Source organism: Vombatus ursinus, unplaced genomic scaffold (genome assembly GCF_900497805.2).
Source record: "Vombatus ursinus unplaced genomic scaffold, bare-nosed wombat genome assembly UNPS02014768.1, whole genome shotgun sequence".
Lineage (NCBI taxonomy): Eukaryota > Metazoa > Chordata > Mammalia > Diprotodontia > Vombatidae > Vombatus > Vombatus ursinus.
In genome coordinates, this window is record NW_020954546.1 from 11,955,182 (window position 1) to 11,978,100 (window position 22,919).

General features: G+C 51.2%; 1 protein-coding gene across 3 annotated transcripts in view; it reads right to left on the reverse strand.

Annotated features, from left to right (window-relative positions):
- Positions 1-26: 26 nt before the first annotated feature.
- The window catches only part of LOC114042904 (NADPH--cytochrome P450 reductase), an 80,863-nt gene continuing 57,970 nt past the window's right edge, over positions 27-22,919 (reverse strand). For all 3 annotated transcript variants that reach the window (XM_027861682.1, XM_027861681.1, XM_027861683.1), the window contains exons 3-16: positions 19,897-19,948; positions 19,171-19,299; positions 14,021-14,170; positions 12,858-12,982; positions 12,153-12,242; positions 9,109-9,207; positions 6,913-7,029; positions 6,583-6,701; positions 3,879-4,060; positions 3,636-3,785; positions 1,816-2,086; positions 1,515-1,660; positions 1,317-1,402; positions 27-1,215 (exon numbers count right to left, since the gene is read on the reverse strand). In XM_027861682.1, coding sequence (XP_027717483.1) covers positions 1,071-1,215; positions 1,317-1,402; positions 1,515-1,660; positions 1,816-2,086; positions 3,636-3,785; positions 3,879-4,060; positions 6,583-6,701; positions 6,913-7,029; positions 9,109-9,207; positions 12,153-12,242; positions 12,858-12,982; positions 14,021-14,170; positions 19,171-19,299; positions 19,897-19,948 — 1,861 coding nt within the window. In that variant the 3' untranslated portion in view covers positions 27-1,070. The remainder of the gene's footprint in view (positions 1,216-1,316; positions 1,403-1,514; positions 1,661-1,815; positions 2,087-3,635; positions 3,786-3,878; positions 4,061-6,582; positions 6,702-6,912; positions 7,030-9,108; positions 9,208-12,152; positions 12,243-12,857; positions 12,983-14,020; positions 14,171-19,170; positions 19,300-19,896; positions 19,949-22,919) is intronic.

A 22,919-nucleotide genomic window follows, 5' to 3' on the forward strand; every position in this document is an offset into this window, starting at 1 on the left:
CATAGTGAACAAATTGACACAAGATACTTGGTTCAGTTTTCACATTTAATATTTTTGAGGGGGAGCATCACTACCAAGGTCCTCTCATAACCCCTATTCACGCCATGAGAAACAGCTGGGCTGCACGAGGTTCAGAGCTCAGAGGGGAGCCAAAGCTGCTCACACAATTAAACCAAGGGCAGATACAGGGGGGAAAAAAACAACTTTCTCCCAAGGGTCAAAGAGTATTTCCAAATTACTTACACTCATTGGACATTCTGTGGTACATACCCAGCGTTCTCTTTCTCAGCCTGGTTCATGGCTGAGGCCGAGGCCAATGGGAAGGAAACTCGGGGAAAGGGAGGAAGGAGGCCTGGGAGCCATGGAGGCACCAGGCTCGGCCACAGCTGTGCAGGCCCTGGCTCTAAGGCTGCCCCACCGCTCCCCTCCCACACCTACCCAATGAGAAGCGCCTTTCGAGGCCTTGGACTGCTGCCAGCAGGCAGGACACAGGCCAAAGGCCTCTGGATTCCTAACCAGAGGTGGGCACTTGGCACAGGACAGCCCTGGCATGAGACATCCTAGACTCCAATCACTAGGGCAGGGATCAGCCTAATCCTTTCCCTCTTCCAAAAGGAAGGGGAGCTGGGCTCCCCACTCTAAATCCCGGTGGTACTTGGGAGTTGAGGTAGAGGGCCATGGCCTGGGGACAGGAGGCAGGCTTTGTTCCAACCCCCACCCCCCATCACATCCCAAAGAGCACAGAAGCAGCCATGTTGCCCCCATGCCCACTCTGGGGCCTACTAAATAGTGACCATTAGCTAGGGCTTGACAGCCAGTGGATTCTGCCCTGGTGGTCCCCTAGCCCTTCCTGGCCAGGCTTACCACAGAAAGTTGGCCCTTCACCCTCCCCCATGGCCAGGCCAAGTGGAAACAACCTAGTAAGAGTGAGAAGGCAATGAGAAAAGGACTGATTACTCGGTACGACAGGGTTAGCTGGGGCTGGGGCGTGGGGCTGGGGGGTGGGGCCAGTCCCTACGTCTCCTCCTGCCCAAGGCCCTTCTCAGTCTCCAGGATGGGGCGAGCGGATCCTAGCTCCACACGTCCAGGGAATAGCGCCCCTTAGCCATCAGTTTCTTGATGAAGTCCACAGCCTGGGACTGGCCCATGCCCCCAAACTCAGACGCGATCTCGCAGAACACATTCTGCACGTCCCGAGCCATGTTCCGTGCATCTCTAGAGGAGGGGAGAAGGAAGGCGATCGCCGATCAGGCCCCGGCCCCGCCCCCTCCGGCCCTGGCTCCGCCCCGCCCCGCCCCCTCCATGCACCCACTCACCCGCATACGTAGATGTGCGCGCCGCACTCGTGGATCAGTCGCCACAGATGCTCCTTGTTCTGTTTCATCAGGTGCTGCACATAAACCTGGCCAAGAGGAGGGCGGGGTTGGGGGGCCGGCTCGGCCTCTGCCGTCTCCCTCCCTTCTGTCCCCTTCCTTCCTTCCTTCCTTCCTTCCTTCCCTCCCCCGAGGCCCCACCTTGTGGGACTGCTCCCGGGAGAAGGCCACATTAAGCTGGGAGAGGACACCATCCTTCTGGAACTGCGCCAGCTCTTCCCGGTACAAGTAATCCTCGTCGGCGCGGCGGCAGCCATAGTACAGTACGGTCTCGCCAACTTCCTTACCTGGGGGCACCAGAGCAGGGGCCTGACCACAGGGCCCAGGGCCCCGCCTGCCAGGATGCAAACTGCTGCAGAGGCCGGTGGCTTGGGGCTGGGGTGGGGGCTGACACCAGCCTAGCCCCCGGTGCCGGGGACGAGGGGGAGAAAGCCCATCTTACCCTGTTCTTTCAGCCAAGCCCGCTCTTGGATGAAGCCCACAAAGGGGGCAATGCCGGTGCCCGGCCCGATCATGATGACAGGCGTGGTGGGCTTGAAGGGCAGTCGGAATTGTGACTTTCGCACAAACATGGGCACCGTGGCCTTGTGCCCGTTCTCCAAGGCAGGCTCTTTGGCCCTGAGCCAGTTGGTGGCCACACCCTTGTTGACCCTGCCTGCCTTGGTCTTATATTCCACGACCACAGCACAGATGTGAATGGAGTTGGTGTGAACCTGGAGGGGTGGCAGGGAGAGAAGGGGGCTTTCTGGGGACCAGCAGAGACCTCAGCCTGCCTCCTAATGTGAGCCCCGACCACCCAACCCTAAGCTGCTTCCTGTCTGTCCAGCTCCCCAGCCCCTTGCTCCTAAGACCAGACACCAGCTCGGTCAAGCTTCCCCAGACCTCAGGGATCCTCTCCCTCCGCCCTTGCCAGGCTCTCCCAGAGGCTGCTCCAAACCTTCCCTTCCATCAGACCAACGACCCCTCCTGCTCCGCTGTCCCTTGGCTAGAAGAAAGTGAGGCCCTTCACCTTCTCTCCCTCCTATCTAAGCCCTTGACATCACCTCCCTCTCCTCTCCTTTTCCTCCAGTCTCTGAAAATGGGGAGGCAGAACAGAATTCATTGTCTCTCCCCTCCAACCCACCCCTGCTCCCATCTCCCTTAATTCTGGAGAGGGCACCACTCTTCCTAACCTCTGGCCGTTCTTGATACACACAGCTCCCACAGCTCCCCCTCACTCCCCAGGTCTAATCAAACATTTTTCCACCCATCCCTATCTCTGCCTCACACAGCCATTCCCCTGAGTTCAGAGCCTCCCCTCCGCCTCTTCTTGGACTTCCCTGCTTACAGGACATCCTCTTCTTAGACTCCAGGCTGACCACGTCCTCCCCACCCTCCACATTCCAGCAGCTCTCTGGGCCTGCTGTTTGGCCTTAAAAGCCTTCATCCCCTGGCCCAGCCTCAGCCCAGTCTTCTGGCTGTCCCCCACTCAAGCCATCCTTCCTCGCCTCCCCCTCACAGAAGCAGCCTCTTCCCTCCAGATGTAGCCAAGCATGGACTTCTCCATAAAGTCTTTCCCGACTGCCCCTCCCTGAGCACCCTCCTTCCCAAAGCGCCACCGGGTGAGACAGGTTGGAAAGCTGGCAGGCCTGGGAATTCTCTGTCACAACGAAATCACACGTGGTACGGCAAGGGCGGCTTCACTTGCACCTGCGTTCCCAGAGCCTGAGGACTGAAGGACTCTCCCATCTGGCCCTGGAAGGTCAGCAGTCCAAGGGCTCTCGCCACCTTACCCTTAAGAAGCCAGAGGCAAAGGGCAGGACAGCAGTCGGGCTTCACTCGCCTAGACGCTGAGGAGCGGCACGCCGGCTGACCTGGAGCCCAGCCCAAAGGGCTACCTCCAGGTCAGGTGTGGGTCCTGCTGCACTTCTCCCCTGCCCCAACCTCTCACTGCAGAGCCTCCGTCTCCCCCCCACTCTGCTGCCTGCCCTCCAGACACCTATCAGATGCCTGAGCTGGGGCACTGGGCCAGGCCACTTTGGAAAGGGGCAAGAGCCCCGGGGTGCAGGGTGACAAGGGCAGTGCCAAAGCTCCTGCCCCGACGTTTGCAGAGAGCTCACGTCACGTCGTTTAGGCCTCTTCGCAACTCCAGGTAGACGCTGGTACTGCTCTCCTTATTCCCATTCCAGAGATTAGGAACCTGAGGCTCAGAGGTGACTCCGGCACTCTGCTGAGCAATACAAAGGATCCACTGCTGATGACCTCAGTTTCCTGCAGACCCACCTTGGAGGACGAGGCAATGGAGTAGTAGCGAGCCTGCAGGCGGGGCAGCAGCTCACACAGGTGGTCGATGGGAGGCCGCAGCGAAGGGTAGTCCTGAAGAATAGCCAGGATGTTCCTCCTGGCTTCCACAACCCAGTTCAGGTATAGCTCCTATGGAGGGAAGCAAGAGAGAGGAGCTGGGAGTGAGGCTGCCGGCAGGACCGAGGCAGCAGGGGTCAGGCGGGGGCTCGGGGGAGGGCTCACCTTGCCCTCGCCCGACGAGGACGCCATCTTGCGCAGTTGCTCCTGTTCGGCCGGCTCTCCCGCGTACTGTGCCAGCTCATAGAGAACATTGGTCCGGGGGGGATTAGTGATGTCCAGGTAGTAGGTGAGCGCCGTGCGGTAAGTGGTGGGGCAGGGGAATGGGTGCTTCTTGTTGGACTCCTCTGCAAGGCATACAGACCAGTGACTGTGGGACACCCACCCCGGCCTGGGACGGGGCTCAGGCCACTAACAGAGGCCCTTAACGACCCTGGGCCATTTGCATTGGGGATAGATGGAGGCTGGTTTTAACCAGCATGTGTGCGCTCACAAACACTCATTCATTTACACACTTACACACACACACACCCCCATGGCCTAGTCACATACATACATGTGTACTCACACATATACACATACATATATACTATGTATATACTCACACATACATATTGCATATACATAGACATATATACACACTTACATGATATATTCACATATACACATACATGTGCTCATCCACATATATACTGTGTACACACACACACACACACACACACACAACTCCATCAGGATGATCTGGCCCCTGGCTAACAGCTCTACCACAAAGCCCCATCTGAAACACTGACGTTCCCAGCTTTCTCAGCCTCTGTGCTCCCCAGGCCACTCACTCCCACTCTCCCCCTCATCTCTCTCCTTACACAGTGGAGAACTCCTGGCGGGGGGGGAGATTGTTAGGGTCTGAGCAGCAGCCTCTACCTGCCTGGATCGGCTGGCTAGGTTGGCGGCCTCTGGGCCTAACACTTGAGCCAACAAGGAAAGGCTGCTTGGCAAAACAGAAGCGGAGCTGGGGACCTGAGGCAAGCCCCTTCCATCTCTGGGCCTTAGCTGGCTCTCTGATAAATTAGGGAGTCAGGCTCCCAAAGGAGCTCCCAGGTCTAACGCTGTGGTTTGGGGGCTCCTAAGCTGCCCGCACTAATTCCGCACGTGCGCTAGCAGCTTTTTTACGTAGGGAAAACTGCTTCTCTCAAGGGGAAAAAAAGTCTCCTGCCCACATGGATGCCCCGCTCAAGGCAACCCTAAATGCTGCGTGTGGCTGGTGAGAGCAAAGCCTTGGGGCATCAGCTCTGTGGGCTTTTTTTTTCTAAAAAGGGAAATAAAATGAACCCCAAAGAGTGATGTGACCCCGAGAATGTTGCTTCAGTGAGCAAACAGTAAAAAGAGAGTTGTGTCTCAAAAAGACGCCAAACGTACCCACCCAGAACAAAGGCCCTATTGGCCACTGCCCCTTTCAAAGAGATCGTGCTGCTGGATTCTGGTTACTTCTGCCTTCCCAAACTGCCTGAAACCCCGTGGGAGCCGAAATGAGCCCCTCCAGCCAGGAAGGGTGTGGAACAGGCAATGGGGACGTGGACCATCTGCTGAGAGTACCAAGTGAAAAGGGGAGGGGGCATTAAGCAAGAATTGAGAGGAAGCCAAGAGGGAATGAAAAACTTCCCAACTCAGCAGGCCAAGGGCTGTCATGATCGATGATGCGTGGCTCTCTGGTTTCCAGTGTCATGGATTCCCATATTTGAGGTAAATGCTACAGTGGGATAGGGCTGTTGTCCCGAGTTCAAATCCTTACTAGCAGGGTGACCCTGGGTAAGTCACTTAACCTTTGCCTGCCTCAGGTTCCTCATCTGTACCTCACAGAGCTGATGTAAGGATTAAATGAGATAACATATAGAAACGTCACTTACTGTGATTATTTTTTTGTCAGAAAGAAACGATATTTAGACCTTTTTTTGTTCCTGAATGTGGATGGCCTGAAGATGAAGGCCAGACTTCACTGTGCACCACAAAGGAGGGAGAATCCTCCCAACCAGCCTCTAACACATTCCTGCCTCAGACCGCCCCGCCCTCCCTGGCAGAACGATGCCTTTCTGCAGCTGGTCACACTCTGAGAGCCCTTTTCACGACTGTCTGGTGGCACAGCACCAAAGAACAATTAAGGACAATGGTCTAATAGGGTCAGGAAAGAAAGTGATGGAAAAAAGGCCAGGAGACCACAGAACGATCTTGCTGGGCACCCTCAGCAAGGAGATGGCCGCTGCCTGGTCTCATGGGGGTCAGATCGGAGGCTCTGGTTTCCATAGGCCTCAGTAAGTGACGTGCCTATGGCAGATGGCACTGATTGCTCTGTGCAACCCAGGGAGCCACAAAACCACAAATGTGAGCCCCCCGGGGGGGGCGGGGGGCTTCTAGACCATCCAGCCCCCTGATCTTTACTTTCCCTTCACAGAATCCTCCCAGGGCACAGCCCAAGCAGAGTGCCTTCCTTCTATATAAAACCTTCCCTCACCCCAGCCGGCCGCCCCACCCCTCCCACCTGACTGCTTTGAATTGACTGATGTTTAGTCTCTACACGCTGGCTCCTCTGGACCGGGCAGGAGGCAGGGGTGTGCATTTGTGTGGTTCAGTTGGGGGTTTGCCCCAGCCTGGCACCACGGGCGCTCGGTGCTTGCTGACTGTCCAGCTCCAGGAGCTCTATTTCAGAGCTTCCTAGGCCGCTGTTTCCTGACCTCTGGGGTCCCAGCTGGCCCTGCGCCCCAGCCCAGGCTCTGTTGGTGGGCTTCCCCCAAGCAGCTCTGTAACATCTCACAGGAAGGAGGAGACGGGAGAGCCGTGCCCCTGCCAGCCCAGCTGCTGGGACGGCCGGACTCACCATCCAGGTTGTTCAGAGATATGACCATGTCCAGGTCAGCTCCCAGGATCTCTCCAAGCTGATTAACAAGCGATGCATCATTGGCTGGGTACACAGCAACATGGTCCCCAGACTCATACCTGGGGATGGAAAGCAAAGCACCATTCATTCGTCTTTGCAGATGAGAAACTGAGGGACAGGGGCCAATGGCTTCCAAGCTCCCGTGAATGTAAGAACTTCAAGCTCAGCCACGTTTTCACGGGGTGGATACAGGCTGCCTCTGTCAGCGGCAGGAGGGTGCACTGGCTGCACAGCTGGAGTCAGAAGGCCCAGGGGATGGGGGTTTCCTACCTGATTTTGGAATTTGAGATGTCTAACTCCAGGTGCATGAGGTGGCGCTCCCCTCCCTGGTTCAACTTCCGATTCGTGGTCACAGTGGCCAGGAATGGATTCTTGGCATCAAAAGGCCTGCAAGAAAGAGAATGCCGTCGGCCCACCTGGGATTCAAATGTCCCAAAGCAAAATGACAAGGGGTGGGGATCACCCTCAGGGTGCTAGAGGCCATGACACACGGAACCGCAGAGAATGTAGCCAGTGATCCCAACGTGCCCTGGTCTCTGTGGGCCTCCTCCAGGATGGTCCCAGCCACAGACCGTACATCTGCCAAGGCCTCTTGGGCCAGCCGGCTCCTCTCTTCTCCCTATCAGCTGGGGACAGCATGCTCAGTCCACAAGGCATTTCCCTCACAATCGCCTCTTTGGGAGACGGAACAAAGGAAGAACCTGAGGTCCTCAGAGATGAAGTTTTCTTAGCCACAAGCACCAGGTGGCAGCATCTGTCAGAGTCTGAGGCTGAGCCCCTGTTTTCGCCTCCTGCTTTGGGGAGGTCAGGTAGAGGGCAGGCAGCCACAGGGCGGGGAGGGCCCAGGAAAAACCCACTCCCTTGCTGTCGGGTCAAGTTTTCTTCCCTCTGTGGAAGTGACGTGGGCAGTACAGAGTGCTAGACTAGGACTCAGGAAAACTGATTTCAAATCTGACCTCGGACACTTAAGAGCTGTGTGACCCAGGGTCACTCAAGTCATTTACGTCAGTTTTCTCAAATGTAAAATGGGAATGATAACGGCACCTACCTTCCAGGGTTGTTGTTAGAATCCAATAAGCTCCTATTTTCAAGTGTTCAGCCCAGGCCTCACACATCCTAGGCTCTTTTTTTTTTTTTTTTTTTTTTTTTTGGTGAGGCAATTGGGTGTGACTCGCCCAGGGTCACACAGCCTGTGAGAGTTATGGGTCTGAGGCCAGATTTGAACTCAGGTCCTCCTGATTCCAGGGCCTGTGCTCTATCCACTGCACCACCTAGCTACTCCCCCCCTTCCCCCCCACCACGGCCCAGGCTCTTAATAAATACTTCCTTCCTTCCTTCCTTTTTCTCTCCCTGCCCACCACCCCACATCCTCTCCACAGAGCCTACCCCCAAAAGAACAAACCTCCCACGAATTTCCCTTTTAGCTTATGGGGGAAGTCTATCCATAGAAAGGCTTTCTCAAAGCCCCAATAAAAATAATCAAGGCACTGGGTACTCAACTGTGTGCTGCTCGTGCCACTGGGGAATTACTAGGTGGAGGCAGCGCCAAAAGACTCGGTCAGCAAGACTGCAGAAGAGGCCAGACACTAGGCAGAAGGTCAGGAGGCAACCTGCAGTCACGGCAGCCTCTGCTCTGAACCCAGCTGCCCTCCCTTTGTCAGCTCCAAAGTTCACCCCAGGCCAGCTGCCTCTGCAGATGTGCCTGCTCTATGTCTGAGTCATTCAGCACAGACACAGAGTCCAAGGACCCGGGGAATTATTAGCAAATTAACTCTCCGATTAGGAATTCAACTCTCTTGACACAGACCTTTGCCCTGGTATCATTTGTTGGACCCCAATCAATGTCTTTCGGGATGTAAGTGCAGCCTCACATAGCTGCCCTGACCTCACACATACAGTCACTGCTATCGATGGGACCCTGAACCCAAAAGAGAAGATTGAACAAGAAAGGCTGCAGGGACAGGTGACTCACTGTGACCTTGGGTCACTGGCCTGGGGTCAGGGGCCCTGAACCAAACCTTCCCATTTACCGATAGATTCTTACATAAGTCACTCTTACACTTGATCTCTCTGATAAGCATCCCTTTCCCCAGCCCCTGCTCCCTCCCAGTACAGGAGGAATAAACACGAATCCTGGAACAGCCTGTGCTTGGATGTCTTTCATAGAAAGACATGGATATACAAATGGGATCATCTCCAAAAGCAGAAGCTGAAAGGGTTTCAATGCAAACACAGGCTGTTTTATCTCAACACTTGGCCCGGCTTTGAAAACCTCAGTCTTCGTGGCTAAGTGTTATCTTCTGGGATGTGTTCACATGTGTGCGCGTACCCACACCCATGCCCCCACACACCCACTCACTCCCCTGTCCACCCCAGGGGCACAGGCCCAGATCTGCCCACCCAAGGCAGGGCAGGTCCTAAAGGGCAGCCCCCCACTTCGAGGCTGGCGCCCTGACCCTGACTTACGGCTTTTGGTTTTCATAGCTCTTCAGCCGGCCCATCTCCCCGGTGTACACTTTGTTCATGTTCTCGTCCGTGTGTACCACCAGCTCGTACTGACGAATGCTGAAAGGTGGAATTGAGAAAGTCAGGGAGCCGGGACTCACTGCCCATGCACTAATCCTGGTGGTGCCAGATATTTAGGTGAGGATTACAAAACAAAAGATGGGGGCTGAGCAGGCCCACTGAGGGTTTGGGGTCTACTCAAGGAGGGAGAGGACATGCCTCAAAAAAGGACTTCCCATGTGCAAAAAATGAATACAAGCAAACCCAAAGCTGAGGGCTGAGGACTTAAGGAATCATTGAAACCAGGTGGAATCAACTTCCTTTTAAGGCAAGACCAGGCTTGATGTGAAAGAAAAGGAAAGCAAAGTTTGATATTCAAGATAGGGAGGAAATTCTCACAAGCATTTGAGGCCAAGAACAATTCCCCAATAGGTAAGTGTGCAACGAACAGGAACAGTTCTCAAAACAACTGCAAGTGGCTGGACTATGTGAAAAAACGTAAAAATGTTCTAAATCACAACTATCACCCCCATAGATTGGCAGCTGCCAAAGGACAGAATCTGCAGCCAGTATTAGAGGAGCCACAGAAAGACGGCACACTATTACCAACGGCACATTCAATCATTCTGAAAAGCAATTCCAACACTGTCTGATTATGGGCAAAGAGAAGAAACAGAGCCCAGGTGGACCTGTCAGGGTGCACACAGTATGTCCAACACAGTCAATGTACTGGCTAGCCTGAATTGCTTTTCCTTTGTTACAAGGGCTGGCTCCCTTGGGGGGGGGGGGGGTGGAGCTCATAGGATCTGGAGCCAGAAGGAGGCAAAGGGGTCTTCAGAGTCCCTCGTTTTGGAGAAGAGCAATCTGAAGCCCAGATGAAGTGGCTTGGCCCAGATCACAGGTAATCACCAGCAGGGCCAGGATTTGATCCCAGCTCTTCCCAAGTGAGAGTGCTGCTGCCTCTCACAGCATGTGCATGCCAGGGCAGGCCCCGTGTGACAAAGCAGACATGTCCCAGGTGGGGAACGGCAGGAGATGAAGTTTGGCTCACTAGGCCTCCAAACACAGTGTAAGGGTCTGCATCTAAATCGAGGGGCTACTCCCCTTTGAGGAAAGGAGATGGCCAAAACAGTGCTCAAGAATGGTCAGTGCTGCCCTAGGGGGAGATCCTGAGACCTGAGAATGGGCTGGAGGAGGTGTCTGAAAACTTTGAGCCATGGGCCAATATCCAGACACTTCACCCACTTCGTTATAACCAGGGCAAAGAAACACTTGCTTTCCAGCTGGCCATCCCGAGGAAAGGGCCAGTGGTCAGGAGCCTAGAAGGCCCTCTCCCAAATTCCAGGCTTGCTGCTCAGGGGCCCTCCAAAACATACACATGCAAGTAATTGCTTCAGAGGGTGACGAGGCTGGGTCATGCAAGGGAAGGCTGTCGAGATTGCAACAGGGCTTCTCACGCTACCTGGATTTCAACACAGCTCTGTCCTCATGGACAAAAGAGAGACATGTTGGACTAGAGTGAAGAGATGGATGTGGAGCTGCTGGGCGTGGCGACTAATGGATTAATGTTAATGTTAACTTGGAGAGAAGCTTTTGGTGGAGGTCCCCGGGCATCACCTGGGCAATATCCTGCTCACTATCTTTACTAAAGATAAAATGCACACTTAATTTTTTAGAAGGCAAACAGGAGGAATAACTTCCAGGTTGATGACACAACATTAAAAAATCCCAAAGAACTTGCAGATGCTAGGAAGAGTGACCCCAATGTAAAAAGATGTTTGACAGAGTCACCTCTAATGTCATGCACACATAGCTAAAAAAATCAACAGCATTAACAGGCTGGAGGGGAAAACCTGGCTTTCCTATGTGTGCTCCATGTGAAAAAGAGGTTTTAGTCAAATACCATTATGCCAGCTTAAGGTCGTATGATGGTATCTTCGCTAACTGTGAGGACCATAGGCCTGTGGGATCGCGGAACCATGAGATCGCAGCCCCCAGCACAAAAGAGGTGCTCGTGAAGTTGGTGGGGCTGTCCAGACCAGGTCAGATCATGGTTGGGTAGCTAAGGTAGCAAGGAATGACGAGGTGCCACAGGGTTAAGTCCCCTATACTTTTCATTGGCCAGAGCACATCTGAAATGCTGTATTTGGTTCTGGGAACTACATTTAAAGAAATAATGACAACGTAGAGAGTGTCACAGCAGAAGGTGATCAGAATGGAATGAGCACTGTCTCAGTAAGGGACAACGAAGGAACTAGCACTGTTTAGAAGAGAAGAGAGCTCCCTTCAAATACTGGAAAATCTCATAGAACTACTGGGTGTGCAAGGCAGAAGCTGGGAATGAGGCAGAAGGAACCTCTGGGAAACGAGAGCAGCCCTTCCAGGTGGGATGGCAGGCACTCTTGCCCTGGAAGTGATGGGACAGGGGAGAAGGGAGAGACTGGACCACATTCCACGAGGCTCTTTCGTTCTAGGGATCCCAAGGGAGCAATTCGATCCCGCCCCAGGGATATGACCTGCTCAATGACAACGTGGGCTGAGGAAAGTATGTGGTTTCCTTGAAGGCCATTACATTTGTACCTGAGACAGTTTACGAAGAGCACAGGCCAGTGGCAAAGAGGCCTCTCGATAGGACTCCTGCAGTCCTTCCCTAGGCCACAATCTCATCCTGTCAGATTCCCGGGCACTCACCGCTGCCAGACATCGGGCTGAGCAGAACCACACAGCCCAGTTACAGTCTCAGCTGCCCAAGTTACCGGGCCAGAGAAGGCCAAAGCGTAGCCAGGCAGTCTCAGTTCTGCCCAATGACATCTGAATCCGGCCCCTGACACTGTATCGAAGGAGGGCCAAGGGGAGCCAGCTTCCCCATGGCTGGTTGAGGGTGACAGCCTCCTTGCTGTCTTCAGAGGCCCCTGTCCCCACTGTGCCAAGCACTCCTCCCTCTCTCCTTGTCCTGTCCTCTGTGGCAACTTGTCACGCTCAGCCATTCTTGTGCCCATGCTCACCTGGACTCCTCACCAGTAGCTTCTACTCCAAAATGTTCACAAACAGCTGGCCAGAACTGCTCTCTCCAGGTGATAAAATCTTCCTCCAAGCTGTGAAAAGCCAAAGAAGCAGCCACGGAGGCGGGGGAAAAGGTCACTGACAAGGAGAGAAAGAGGAGAAAGATGGGGGAGGGGAGGGAATGGGGAGAGAGGGAGAAGGGCCTTGGGGCTGGCAGGCTGTGCTCTACAAACAGGCACCAAACTAAGAACAGCAGGTGCAAGTGGGTCAGGGGAGCCACATTTACTAACAGAACAAAAAAGCAGCCCTGGGACAGTGACACCGAGGCCCGGCCGTTCCCTTATGAACAAAGACTGAGGGAGCCAGAAATGCTTTGGTCTCAGCAGCCCAGTCTGGGGGTTACTCCCTCGGTCTGGGGCCACCCAGACGCTTCTGCAAAGCTGCAAGGCCCAAGAAGTCAGGCCTCTACTGAACGCTCCCCTTCAGAGCCCCTGGCTCTCAGAGAAAGTGACAGGGGGACACCCTGAGATGGAGAGGCAGCGAGCCACAGCGAGGTTTCAGAGCGAACGCAGGAGAAATCACCCTGAGGCAGACAAGGGGAGCCTAGGAAGAGGCTTCCAATGGAGCCCCATGCTCCTCAGAGGAGGCTCTTAACTCTGCCAGGCCCAGGCCACAGGCCTCCCCAGGCTGGCTCTGAGCTCACTCACTTCCCATCATCGTCTCCCAAGCCCAGTTCAAATATCCGCTGAGCACCCAGCTGCTCCAGCCTGTTGTCCACATATTTCCCCATCGCATTGAAGTGTTCGTAGGTCTTGTTCCCAAGGGCAAACACCTGCAGAAAGAAAAAGGAGCAGTAATGCCTCATTCTGCCGCCATCTTGGTTTTGTGGGAAAAGATGGATGAGGGCATAAAGATGGACTTTCACCAGCAGAGTTCAGCCGTGAGAGGAACGTGACGGGTTTGCCATTTCCAGTCTCCACGATAAGATGCTCAGCTATTACCTATCTGAACTGATAAGGCAAGGCTTTCATGCCAGAGGTAGAACTTAAGGAAGAAGACCAGGATTCGAGGGTTCAAGGCAGGCCCCTGACACCCCCTTTGCTTCCCAGTTGTCCCTCAGAGAAGAGGCAGTTCACACTTTGCCTGGATGACCCTCTCTGCCCCCCAACTGTCTCCACTGTAAGTGAAGTGTCTTTTTCCTTGCAGCTCCAAACACATCCCCTAGCAGGGGTCCTTCTCGACCCAGGGAACCCCTCTTTTCTCAGATCCTCCAGAGTCTGTAAGCCCACAGCACTCACCCCGAGGTTCCAAACCCTAGGGGCATGTACCAGGTGGAGTGAAACCCCTGCACAGCTTCCCCCCATGGCCAGCCCCTCCCCAGGCTGAGAGGCTTCCCTCTGCATACATACTTTGCATTCAGCTCCTAAAGCAAAATGGACCCCAGTTGTAAATACAACAAGGGAGCTGCAGGAGTGGGTTTCGATGAGAGGCTGTCCCCGACATCAGGACCCTGCCGGCCTCGTCCTCCTCCCCCTCCCCCACAGCCTTCTCCACAGTGCCTCTCACACATGGCGGGGGATCACCTGAGGAGGACACAGACAAGGCGCCACTCATCTCCCTTCCACGTGCTGGCCTAGGCTTTGGGAGGCCCCTTCTGCCAACAGCAACACCAGTGACCGCAGCAATGACAGGGCAATGATAAGCCATTGTTTCCAAACAGTGATGGACTCTGGCATCCCGGGTCAGCTGCGGTGGGATAGGGGGGCCCTGCAGCCCAGGGGTGGCACATATAGCCACGGACCCCGGCACGCCTCGAGTCCAGTCCACGAGCCCTCAGAGAATAGCGGGGATGAAGAGGCAGATGACTCACCGCAAACTTGACCCCAGAGAGATCAACATCTGTCTCTTGTAGCCAGTCGTAGAAGTCCTGGGCGTTGTCCGTGGGGTCCCCTTCGCCATAGGTGGCCATGCAGAACACTGCCAGGGCGTTATCTATTTCTGGAAGGCTGCTCAAATCCACCTGAGAAAAGAGGAAGGAGAGTCAGGGCCAGGAATACGATGGCCAAGCGTCAGGGAGGAGCTCCGTGTGCCTAGGACAGCATAGCACTCGCCCAGTCAATACTGAGGGAGTGAGAGGTGTGCACACCAAAGCTCCTACATTCGAATGAATGACGTGCTTCAAAGCAGTCGCGTCAGAAGGCCAGACGCTTACTCCAAGAATGCTCAGTCCCCTCCTGGAATTCCTCCCATAGCCAGTTTTTGGTTCACACAAGAAAATCCATTTTGAATCCAGGTTATCTGCCCACTGGGTTCAGCAGGCCTAGTTCCTCCTGATGTCTAGCTCAAAATCTAAAAGACTGATCTCCAAAGATACAACCTGGCCAGCACTGAGAATATGTAAAACAAGGTTCTACAATCAGGGATTCTTAACAGGGGAGGGTACCCAGAACACAATCAGAGAATATACTTGGCCAGAGACGTGCTGATCTGATGCAGAGGACTTTATTCATTTTTATTTTTTATTTTTTTTTAGGCAGTTGGGGTTAAGTGACTTGCCCAGGGTCACACAGTTAGTAAGTGTCAAGTGTTTGGTCGGAGGCCGGATTTGAACTCAGGTCCTCCTGACTTCAGGGCTGGTGCTCTAGCCACTTACACCACCAAGCTACCCCTTGATGCAGAGGACTTTAAACTCCAAATGGAAGGAGAGGAGAAAACCAGGCAGGTCCAATGACCCACCTGGCCACCGAAGAGAGCGACGGATGCAGGTTCCATAGGGGCAAGGGGCTTAGAAATGACCCTCATGGCTTCAGATGTCTATAGAAGAATGACTAACACCGGCACCAAACCCAGTGACCTGCAGAGCTTGAGGCGGAAAGGCCGCTAGGCCCTTGCAGGTGCGGATGCCTGAGCCTGGCTGGGTGCCTTGGATACTGCCAGGAAAAGGGCCAGGCTCAAGGAGCAGCCCTGCAGATCAGAGAAGGCCCTCTGCCGTGGAAATCTATGGAAGACAGGAAACAAGCACAGCAGAAAAAGTGAAGGGAAGATCACAGGAAGGAGACCAGCTGGCCAGAGAGCACTGAAGCTCAGGAGGAAGATCAAATTGGCCAGAGGCAGGTGGCAGGTGTGACTCAGGGGGCAACTGTCTAGAATCTGCAGCCATGACCCAGAATAATGGAGTCCTTTAAGGGACATAACATGCTTTTCCTGTTCAAAGTCCCTCTTTGCTAAAGGCAACGCAGCTGACAAACTTTCTGCCCTGCCTTGCTAATGAGAAGCAGCTGCTGGAGCGGACAGAGAGCCAGACTTAGAGTCATGAGGACCAGGGTTCAAACCCTGTCTCTGACCCATCCTAGCTGTGTGACCCTGGGCAAGTCCCCAAGAGCGTAAGGTGCAGAGAAGGTGCCAATCTGCGCTGGTGGAGGGAACTTCCTCACCTCTATACCAACACCACCACAGTTCTAGCCTTTCTCCACGAGCTCCGCCTGGCTAGGATAATTTTATCTTTCAGAAGGCTTAGGACGCAGAAGGAATACCATTTGGGACTGTGGTACCTATCTCTTTAGAGCTCATGACACTTTAAGGAGCATGCACTGGGCAGTCTCGAGAGATCCCTAGCATTTAGGAAAGTGAGTTTCATAGTTTTCAGAAACATTGTCCAAGATCCCAGAATCTGAAAATTTTAAAAACCATCCAAAGTGTCTCAATAACTGCGGGAAGCATTTATGAATGAAACCCTGCTGATCAAGCAGCAAACTATCTTTTTAAGGAAGAAAGGAGAAGGCACCAAGAATCCTTGAGGCTGCAAGGAGAGCACCTTCAGACATCCCAGCTTTGATCTGATAGGATTTTTTTTATTTAAAATTTTCTTTTTGGTTCCACCTTCTCTCTCTCCCTGCCTTCTTTCCACCCATTGAGAAGGCAAAAAAATGCAATCCCCATTATACATATGAAGTCATGCAAAACGTTTCCACGTTAGCCATGTTGCCAAAAAAACAAAAAAAACACCCAAGAAAAAATAAAGAAACAAATCTGCTTCCATTTACACTCAGCATCCCTCAGCTCACTCTGGAGGTGGGCAGCATTTTTCATCATGGGTCCTTCAGAATTATCACGGATCACTGTGTTGATCAGTTACTAACCTTTCACAGTTGATCATCATTACAATATGGCTGTTACTATCTATGTAGACTATTCTCTTGGTTCTGCTCTCTTCACTCTTCATCAGATAGGTCTTCCCAAGTTTTTCTGAAACCATCCCCTGTATCATTTTTCATAGCACTATCGTATTCCATCACAATCATGTAGCACAACTTGTTCAGCTATTCTCCAATGAATGGACCGGCATCCCTTCAGTTTCCAATTCTTTGCTGCCACAAAAAGAGCTGCTACAGGTATTTTTGTACATATGGGTCAGCAAACCCAGCCTCAGACACCTACTAGCCACGTGACTCTGAGCAAGTCACTTAACCTTTGTTTGCCTTAATCCATTAGAGAAGGAATGGACAGCATTGGGGGTGCTATGGTCCACAGGGTCATGAAAAGTTGGACACTACTGAGCAACATGAGTCCTTTTCCTTTTTCTTTGATCTCTTTGGGAAACCCAGATTTTTTTTTTTAAAGAATGCCATGGTCCTCCAAGAATAGTTAAGAATATTCTAAAGAGTATTATGGAGTGAGGTTTGGAAAAAAAAAATTAAGAACAAAAATGAACCACATGTTAAACAAGAGAAAACAGGGCAAGAGAGAAATAAGGGAAACACACAGCAGCTATTTTAAGTGTTTGGGACAAAAAATAATGGAGAGAGGGAAGCTGGTACTAGCGACTTTTATTTGGCTTCTGCTTTTTCTAGCAAGGAGAACAATCTTCAGAATAGGAAGTTTAAAATAAAAATGGTCAGGTGACTACAGGCTTGGCTGTAGTCAACTTAGCTCCCTTCAGTTAATCTGAGTCACCAGGCCTGAAGGAAGAATATCCTATGAGTGCCACAGGAAGACAGGAACATGGCTGCGGCCCTGCCACTGGTGACCTCTCGGGAACCATGAAGAATGAGAGAGTGACCCAAGGAAGAGAAATGGGTGCCTGCCATGCCAGTTTTCAAAGAGAAGGAGGTCCACCCTTAAAACTATATGCCAGTGAACCTTGAGTAAATTCCGGGACTGACTGAAGAGATGATTAGTGAGCATTTAGAAAGGAGAGTGGCAATCGTTGTAAGTCAGCATGACTCCCATAAGAACAAGTCACATCAGACTAACCTCATTTCCTTTTTTGAAAGGATTACTAGACTATACATCAGAAAAATTCTGCAGATTCTATTTGGTTTAATTTCAGAAAATTTTAACAAAGTTTAGATTCAACAAAGTTGCTTATGCTATCCCTACTGGCAGGATAAAGAGCTAGGTACTGAACAGTTACATGGACTGTGAACCACTATTATGGCACTATTGTGCCACAAGAAGTGATGAAAGTGATGGTTTCAGAGAAAACTGGGAAGACTTGTAAGCACTGATGCAAAGTGAGGAGAGCAGAACCAGGAAAGTAATTTATATAATAACAGTAAGCTCAAGACAACAGCTTTGAAAGATTTCAGAACTAGAGTCAAAATGCAGACTGAAGCATACTTTTTTTTTTTTGGCCTGGGTTTCTTTCACAACATGAGTAATATGGAAATATATTTTGCCTGACTGCACATGAATAACTAATATCAAATTGTTTGCCTTCTCAATGAGCTGGGAGAGGAGGGAGAGAGAGAATTTGGAACTCAAAGTTTAAAAGAATGTTAAAAATTTTTACATGTAGTTGAAAAAAATATTAAAAAGATAGAAAGAAAGATTTCAGAACTCTTATCAATCACCAATCATGATTCCAGAATACTGATGAAGAAGAATGCTTCCAACTTCTGGCCAGAAAAAATATGAACTCAAGATACAGAATAACAAATACATTTTTGGGCATGGTCAACATGGGAATTTGTTTTGGTTGGCCGAGCATATTTGCTACAAAGGCCACAATGGGGGCCTAAGTTGTTACCCCCTCCCTTCTCCTCCCACCCCCCAAAAAAAGAGAGAACAGAAGGAATCCTAGTTGTGATGAGGACAGTTTTGAAATTGACACACTGAATGGATCACATGCTTAAAGGAAAACAAACTCCACATAAAGGAGACTTGGGTTCCTGAACACTCTTCTGCTCTACAGCGTGTGTGGAAGTTTAACTTACCGTTTGTTAAGTTCAAAATAAAACAAACTAATAATAAAAGCTGGCCCTGGCCGATCCGCCACTGTGGGCAGCTTCCCTCTCCAGGGGCCACAGGGCCAAGGGTAAAGAGCCCATGTGGGGCTTAGAGTTGAAGGACCTGGGTTCAGATCATGACAGTGGCTCTCTGGCCCTCAGCCTCACCTGTACAGGGAAGCTTTGGGGCCTCCCAGCTGTCACAGCACAATCACATCCTCTGCCTCCTCCTGGGACAGACAGCTTTTGCCTTCTCAGCAGCCTTCCTCCCACTCTCTAGTCAAAGCATCGGGGCAGCTACTCTGTGCATCCCCGCGGACTGAGAGCAGGACATCTCAACACTCCTGCCTCCACCTTACTGGAACGCTCCACAGAGGCCACAGAGGGAAGAGTCGATGACTTTGGTTTCCTCTGTTGTAGTCATTGGGCAAAGTGCCATCCCAACCACTTCCTGAGCCCTTGCAGCATGGAGAGGGCCAAAACCCAGGCACCAAAGGGTGACAGGGATGCTTTCTTCAGCCTAATGGTGCAACTCTGGTCCCTTGAGCCCAAGAAGGGAAAAACACTTTATCTTGAGTCTTGCTAGTACTACAGGGATTTGTCCTTCATGTTCTCATGACTGAGAGAGGTTGTATGCTAAAAAGGAAAACAATTAAAAGCCCCTCCTTCTGTTTCTTAGTCTCACGGCTGTTCGCACTTAGACCTTAGCATGCAAGGCCCCTCTGTTTAGCTTCCAACGAATTCTGTAATGCATTAAAGATGCCTCTAAAATTGAGGCAGAAGCACAGCTTACCAAGTCATACTCCTCTGGGTCAGCGGCCATGCCCCGCATTCCATAGCGGTGGGCATCTTTGGCAAGACGATTAGCAAATTCTTCAGCTGTGCCCGTCTGGGAGCCATAAAACACAACGATGTTCCTGCCCTTTGGGAAGGCACATAAACACACGTTAGACAGAAAGCAAAGAGGGCAGTCCCTGACTGTTGATTAAGCCAAGACCAATGGAGAACAGTTCAGGCATTCAGGCTGCATCTTCTGGAACATTTCCTCTTTCCCTTCTCTCCTCATGTTCTCCCTCAGATTGCCACTGAAAGGAACTTCTCTTGTGTGAAAGAACTATGCCACACAAAAGCAATCCAGTATGCGAGCAAAGGACATATCAAACAATCTCTACTAAGGACAAAACCCCTCACCTAAATGAGTTTACAATCTATTTGGAGACTCAGACAAGAATAAGTCAGTTAAATAAAGCACAGAGAATGTCAAAAGGCAATATATGATTGAGTGCCAATGGATGACCGACACAACACAAGCTGTAGGCTAAGGAGGTACAGATCCGAATGTGGGCCTGCGTTTCAGGCTTCATTCTCCTCCTCGCTCCCTGTCTGCCAAAGAGCTCAGTTTGTGAGGACAGCCCCTGACACAAAGGCTACACTCAACCCTCCCTTCGACTGTCTGCTAGAATGTCAAATACCCAAGAAGGTCTAAATTCAAAATCAGAAACAAAAAAAGAAGCCTCACCGTTTTCTTCATCTTCTCCACAAAGCTGCTATCTTTGACACTAGTAGAGACTCTGAAAAAGACAAATTTTATCAATAAGCATAGGATGAACTAATCGTTGCTCACATCATCCTTTTATTTGCTGTCCTTTCCAACTGGTTATCATTGAGAGAGACACAGGATTCAGTCAGCGAGTCACTAAGCACTCATTAAGCACCTACTGCATGCCAGGCACTGGGCACTGAGGATACCAAGAAAGGCAGGAGACAGTCCCTGCCCTCAAGGAGCTCCCAGTCTAATGGGGCTCTCAGAGAGTATCCAGAATGAAGGATGGGATAGTCCCCCCTGCTCTCTTCTCTGCCTGAGCCCTGTCTGACCTCTGGACTTCACACTTCATGGAGGATATCAACAAACTGGCCCCCATCAGGCAAGTGGCCAGGATGGTGGAAGGGCCTGAGACCAAGCCATTCAAGGGTCAATTTAAGGAACAGGAGCGCTTAGACTGGAGAGGAGTAGATTCAGTGGGGGTCTAAGGACTGTCTTCAGGCACCTGAAGGGCTGTAATGTGGAACAGGATGGAATAGACTTGTTCTGCTTGGCCCCAGTGGACAGAATGAGGAGCCACTCATCCAAGTAGCGTAGCACGTCAATGGCAGGAAGAGCTTCCTTGCTAACAATCTCGATCATTGAATCAAATTCTGAAGGCTGAAACAGGACAAGTGGCTGGCACACAGAGCTAGCTGGAAAGAAGCCTTGGGTGTCTGGTGACTCTGGATCCCAGCCTTCCCCTTGGCCTCTTCACAGACTCCAGTTAAAGCCCTGGGAGGGGATGAGGGAACCACTGCCTCTCAAGGACACTCTCTTCACTCTTGAACATCCTGACTTCCCATGCCACTTGGACAGCACTCCTGTAACATGAACAGCCACCACATCTCCCACCTCCTCTCTTCTTCAGGTGGGAGGCGCCTCTGATTCCCACTGCTGTCCAGGTCCTTTCAACCGTTCCCTTAATAGGACAGACCCTCAAGGCACCACCCCAGTCCCCTCCTCTTGACAAGTCTGACGAGCACAGCAGAAGCGCCTCCCCTGCTGGGTGGGCAGGCTACACATGGCTTCCTAGAAGCCAATAGCCAGTGCTGTAGGCTCAGTCCTTGAGGTCCTTTTTGCGTGAACAAATGTTTAAAGGGCTCCGATCCTGAACCCGCAATCTGATTCTTTACCCTAAAGGCATCTGTCATGTTGGTTTCTTCCCATCATTCCAACTCATTGAACACTTTTTTAAAAATGCTGCCACCTGTAAGTGGAGTAAGCATGCTAATCTTGCCTTAATCTAAGGCCCTGATAAAAACGTCACATGGGACCAACCCTAGAGCAGCCAAACTATTCCTCCAGCGTGACAACAATCCCTTGGGGAGTTAGAGAAACTATAAAAAACTCATCTGTGTTTCTTCATGTCATCCACCAGCACATGAAATGCCTTGCTGAGATCTGCAAAAGCTAGGTTTGTGGCCTTCTCCTGATGGACCTAATAATGCTTCTGAGGATTAGATGACACAATATTTGTAGCACTTAGCACAGTGCCTGGCACTTTGTAAGTGTTACAGAAACACTAGCTGTTGTTAGTATTAACCCTCGTCCTCCTCTTACTAAGGACATAAGGTTCCTTCGCATGCCTTGTTCTTGGGGAAGCCACACTGACATCTCATGATCATCACTCTGTAGAGTACTCAGGTAGAATACCTCACCCTCAGATACAAATGCTGCCAAGTTCCGCACTGGTCCACTTCCATTGTGCAGCCAGGCTGGGCTTCTGGAGAATTATTTTTATCTAAGTTGGTGCTCTGTGTTTCCATGTTTCCCTGAAATAGACAGACTACTTCCTTTATAATCTTAATTGTACTGTTAATTTGCTCAGAGGTTCTTTGCTGGATCATCATAACTTCCAAATTAGAAGGGCCCAAATTCAGAAAGCAAAAATGTTTATTTACTTATAATTAAGAGAGCATGTGAGGATATGATGCAGCAGAGACATTCGAGGGCAGGTGGGGCCAGCCTTCTAACTTTCATAATCTTCAGTCCGTCCCCTAGGAAACAGTCCTCAAACTTTAGGATCCAGGTTTAATTAATGGGTAGGAGAGCAAGAAGATGAGGCTCCAGATTTGCTTCCTGAAAGGGCCAGTTAAGCTCCTCTGTTTCCAGTCACAGAGAGAAGCCCTAATCCTGGCCAACAAAAGTGGGTGTAGTTGTTCATAAGGCAAAAAGGGGGGTGGGGAGGGAAAGATGGCAGACAGCTCAGCCCAAATCCATTCTCAAAGCTAGGGGGGAAGAAACAAAACAAAACAAAACTCTATTGGACTGCTCCGAGTCAATTGGCAGCATCATTTTCATAAACAAAGGCCTGAATATTAATTAGCGACCTAAAGTGAATTGGCTTCTCCATTTAAAGAAAAGGAATGAAAAACTGTCTTTCCTTAAACTCTTCAATTCCACATTCTCCATTGGAGCTACCGGGAAGGAGGTAGGAAAAGAGAGGAAGACAAAGTTCCCAAACTGATGGGTCCTAATCTCATGTTTTTAAAATAAATCTCATAGACATGGAGAAAGTGGGACACAGTCCCCACAAGACTATGGACACCAGTCTAGAAACTCTGCACTTCATTCATGAGGGGATAATTATAGCTACACAAATAGAACCCAAGTCTCCAAAGTGAAATGCCTACAATTTTTCAGTTAGATTAGCAGCCACCAATGCTATTTTAAGATCTTTAGATTTAAATAACTCTACAAAAGCCCAAGAGAGGGACATTACCCAGTGAGGAATCATTTACTCACTAAGCTTTGCTCAGCTGACTAATCCGGGAATCATGTGCTGCGGATCCCTGGAACAGAGGCATGATGCAACTAGCAAAGATCCCAATGGCCATTTTTCTCTCATCATAGGGGATGGCGGGGGAACGGGGACTGCTCTCCATTTTTTCCTACGTGCTCATTTCCCTTCTAACTTGGGATTCTGCCTATGTCATCAAAAACTGATTCTTCTTTCA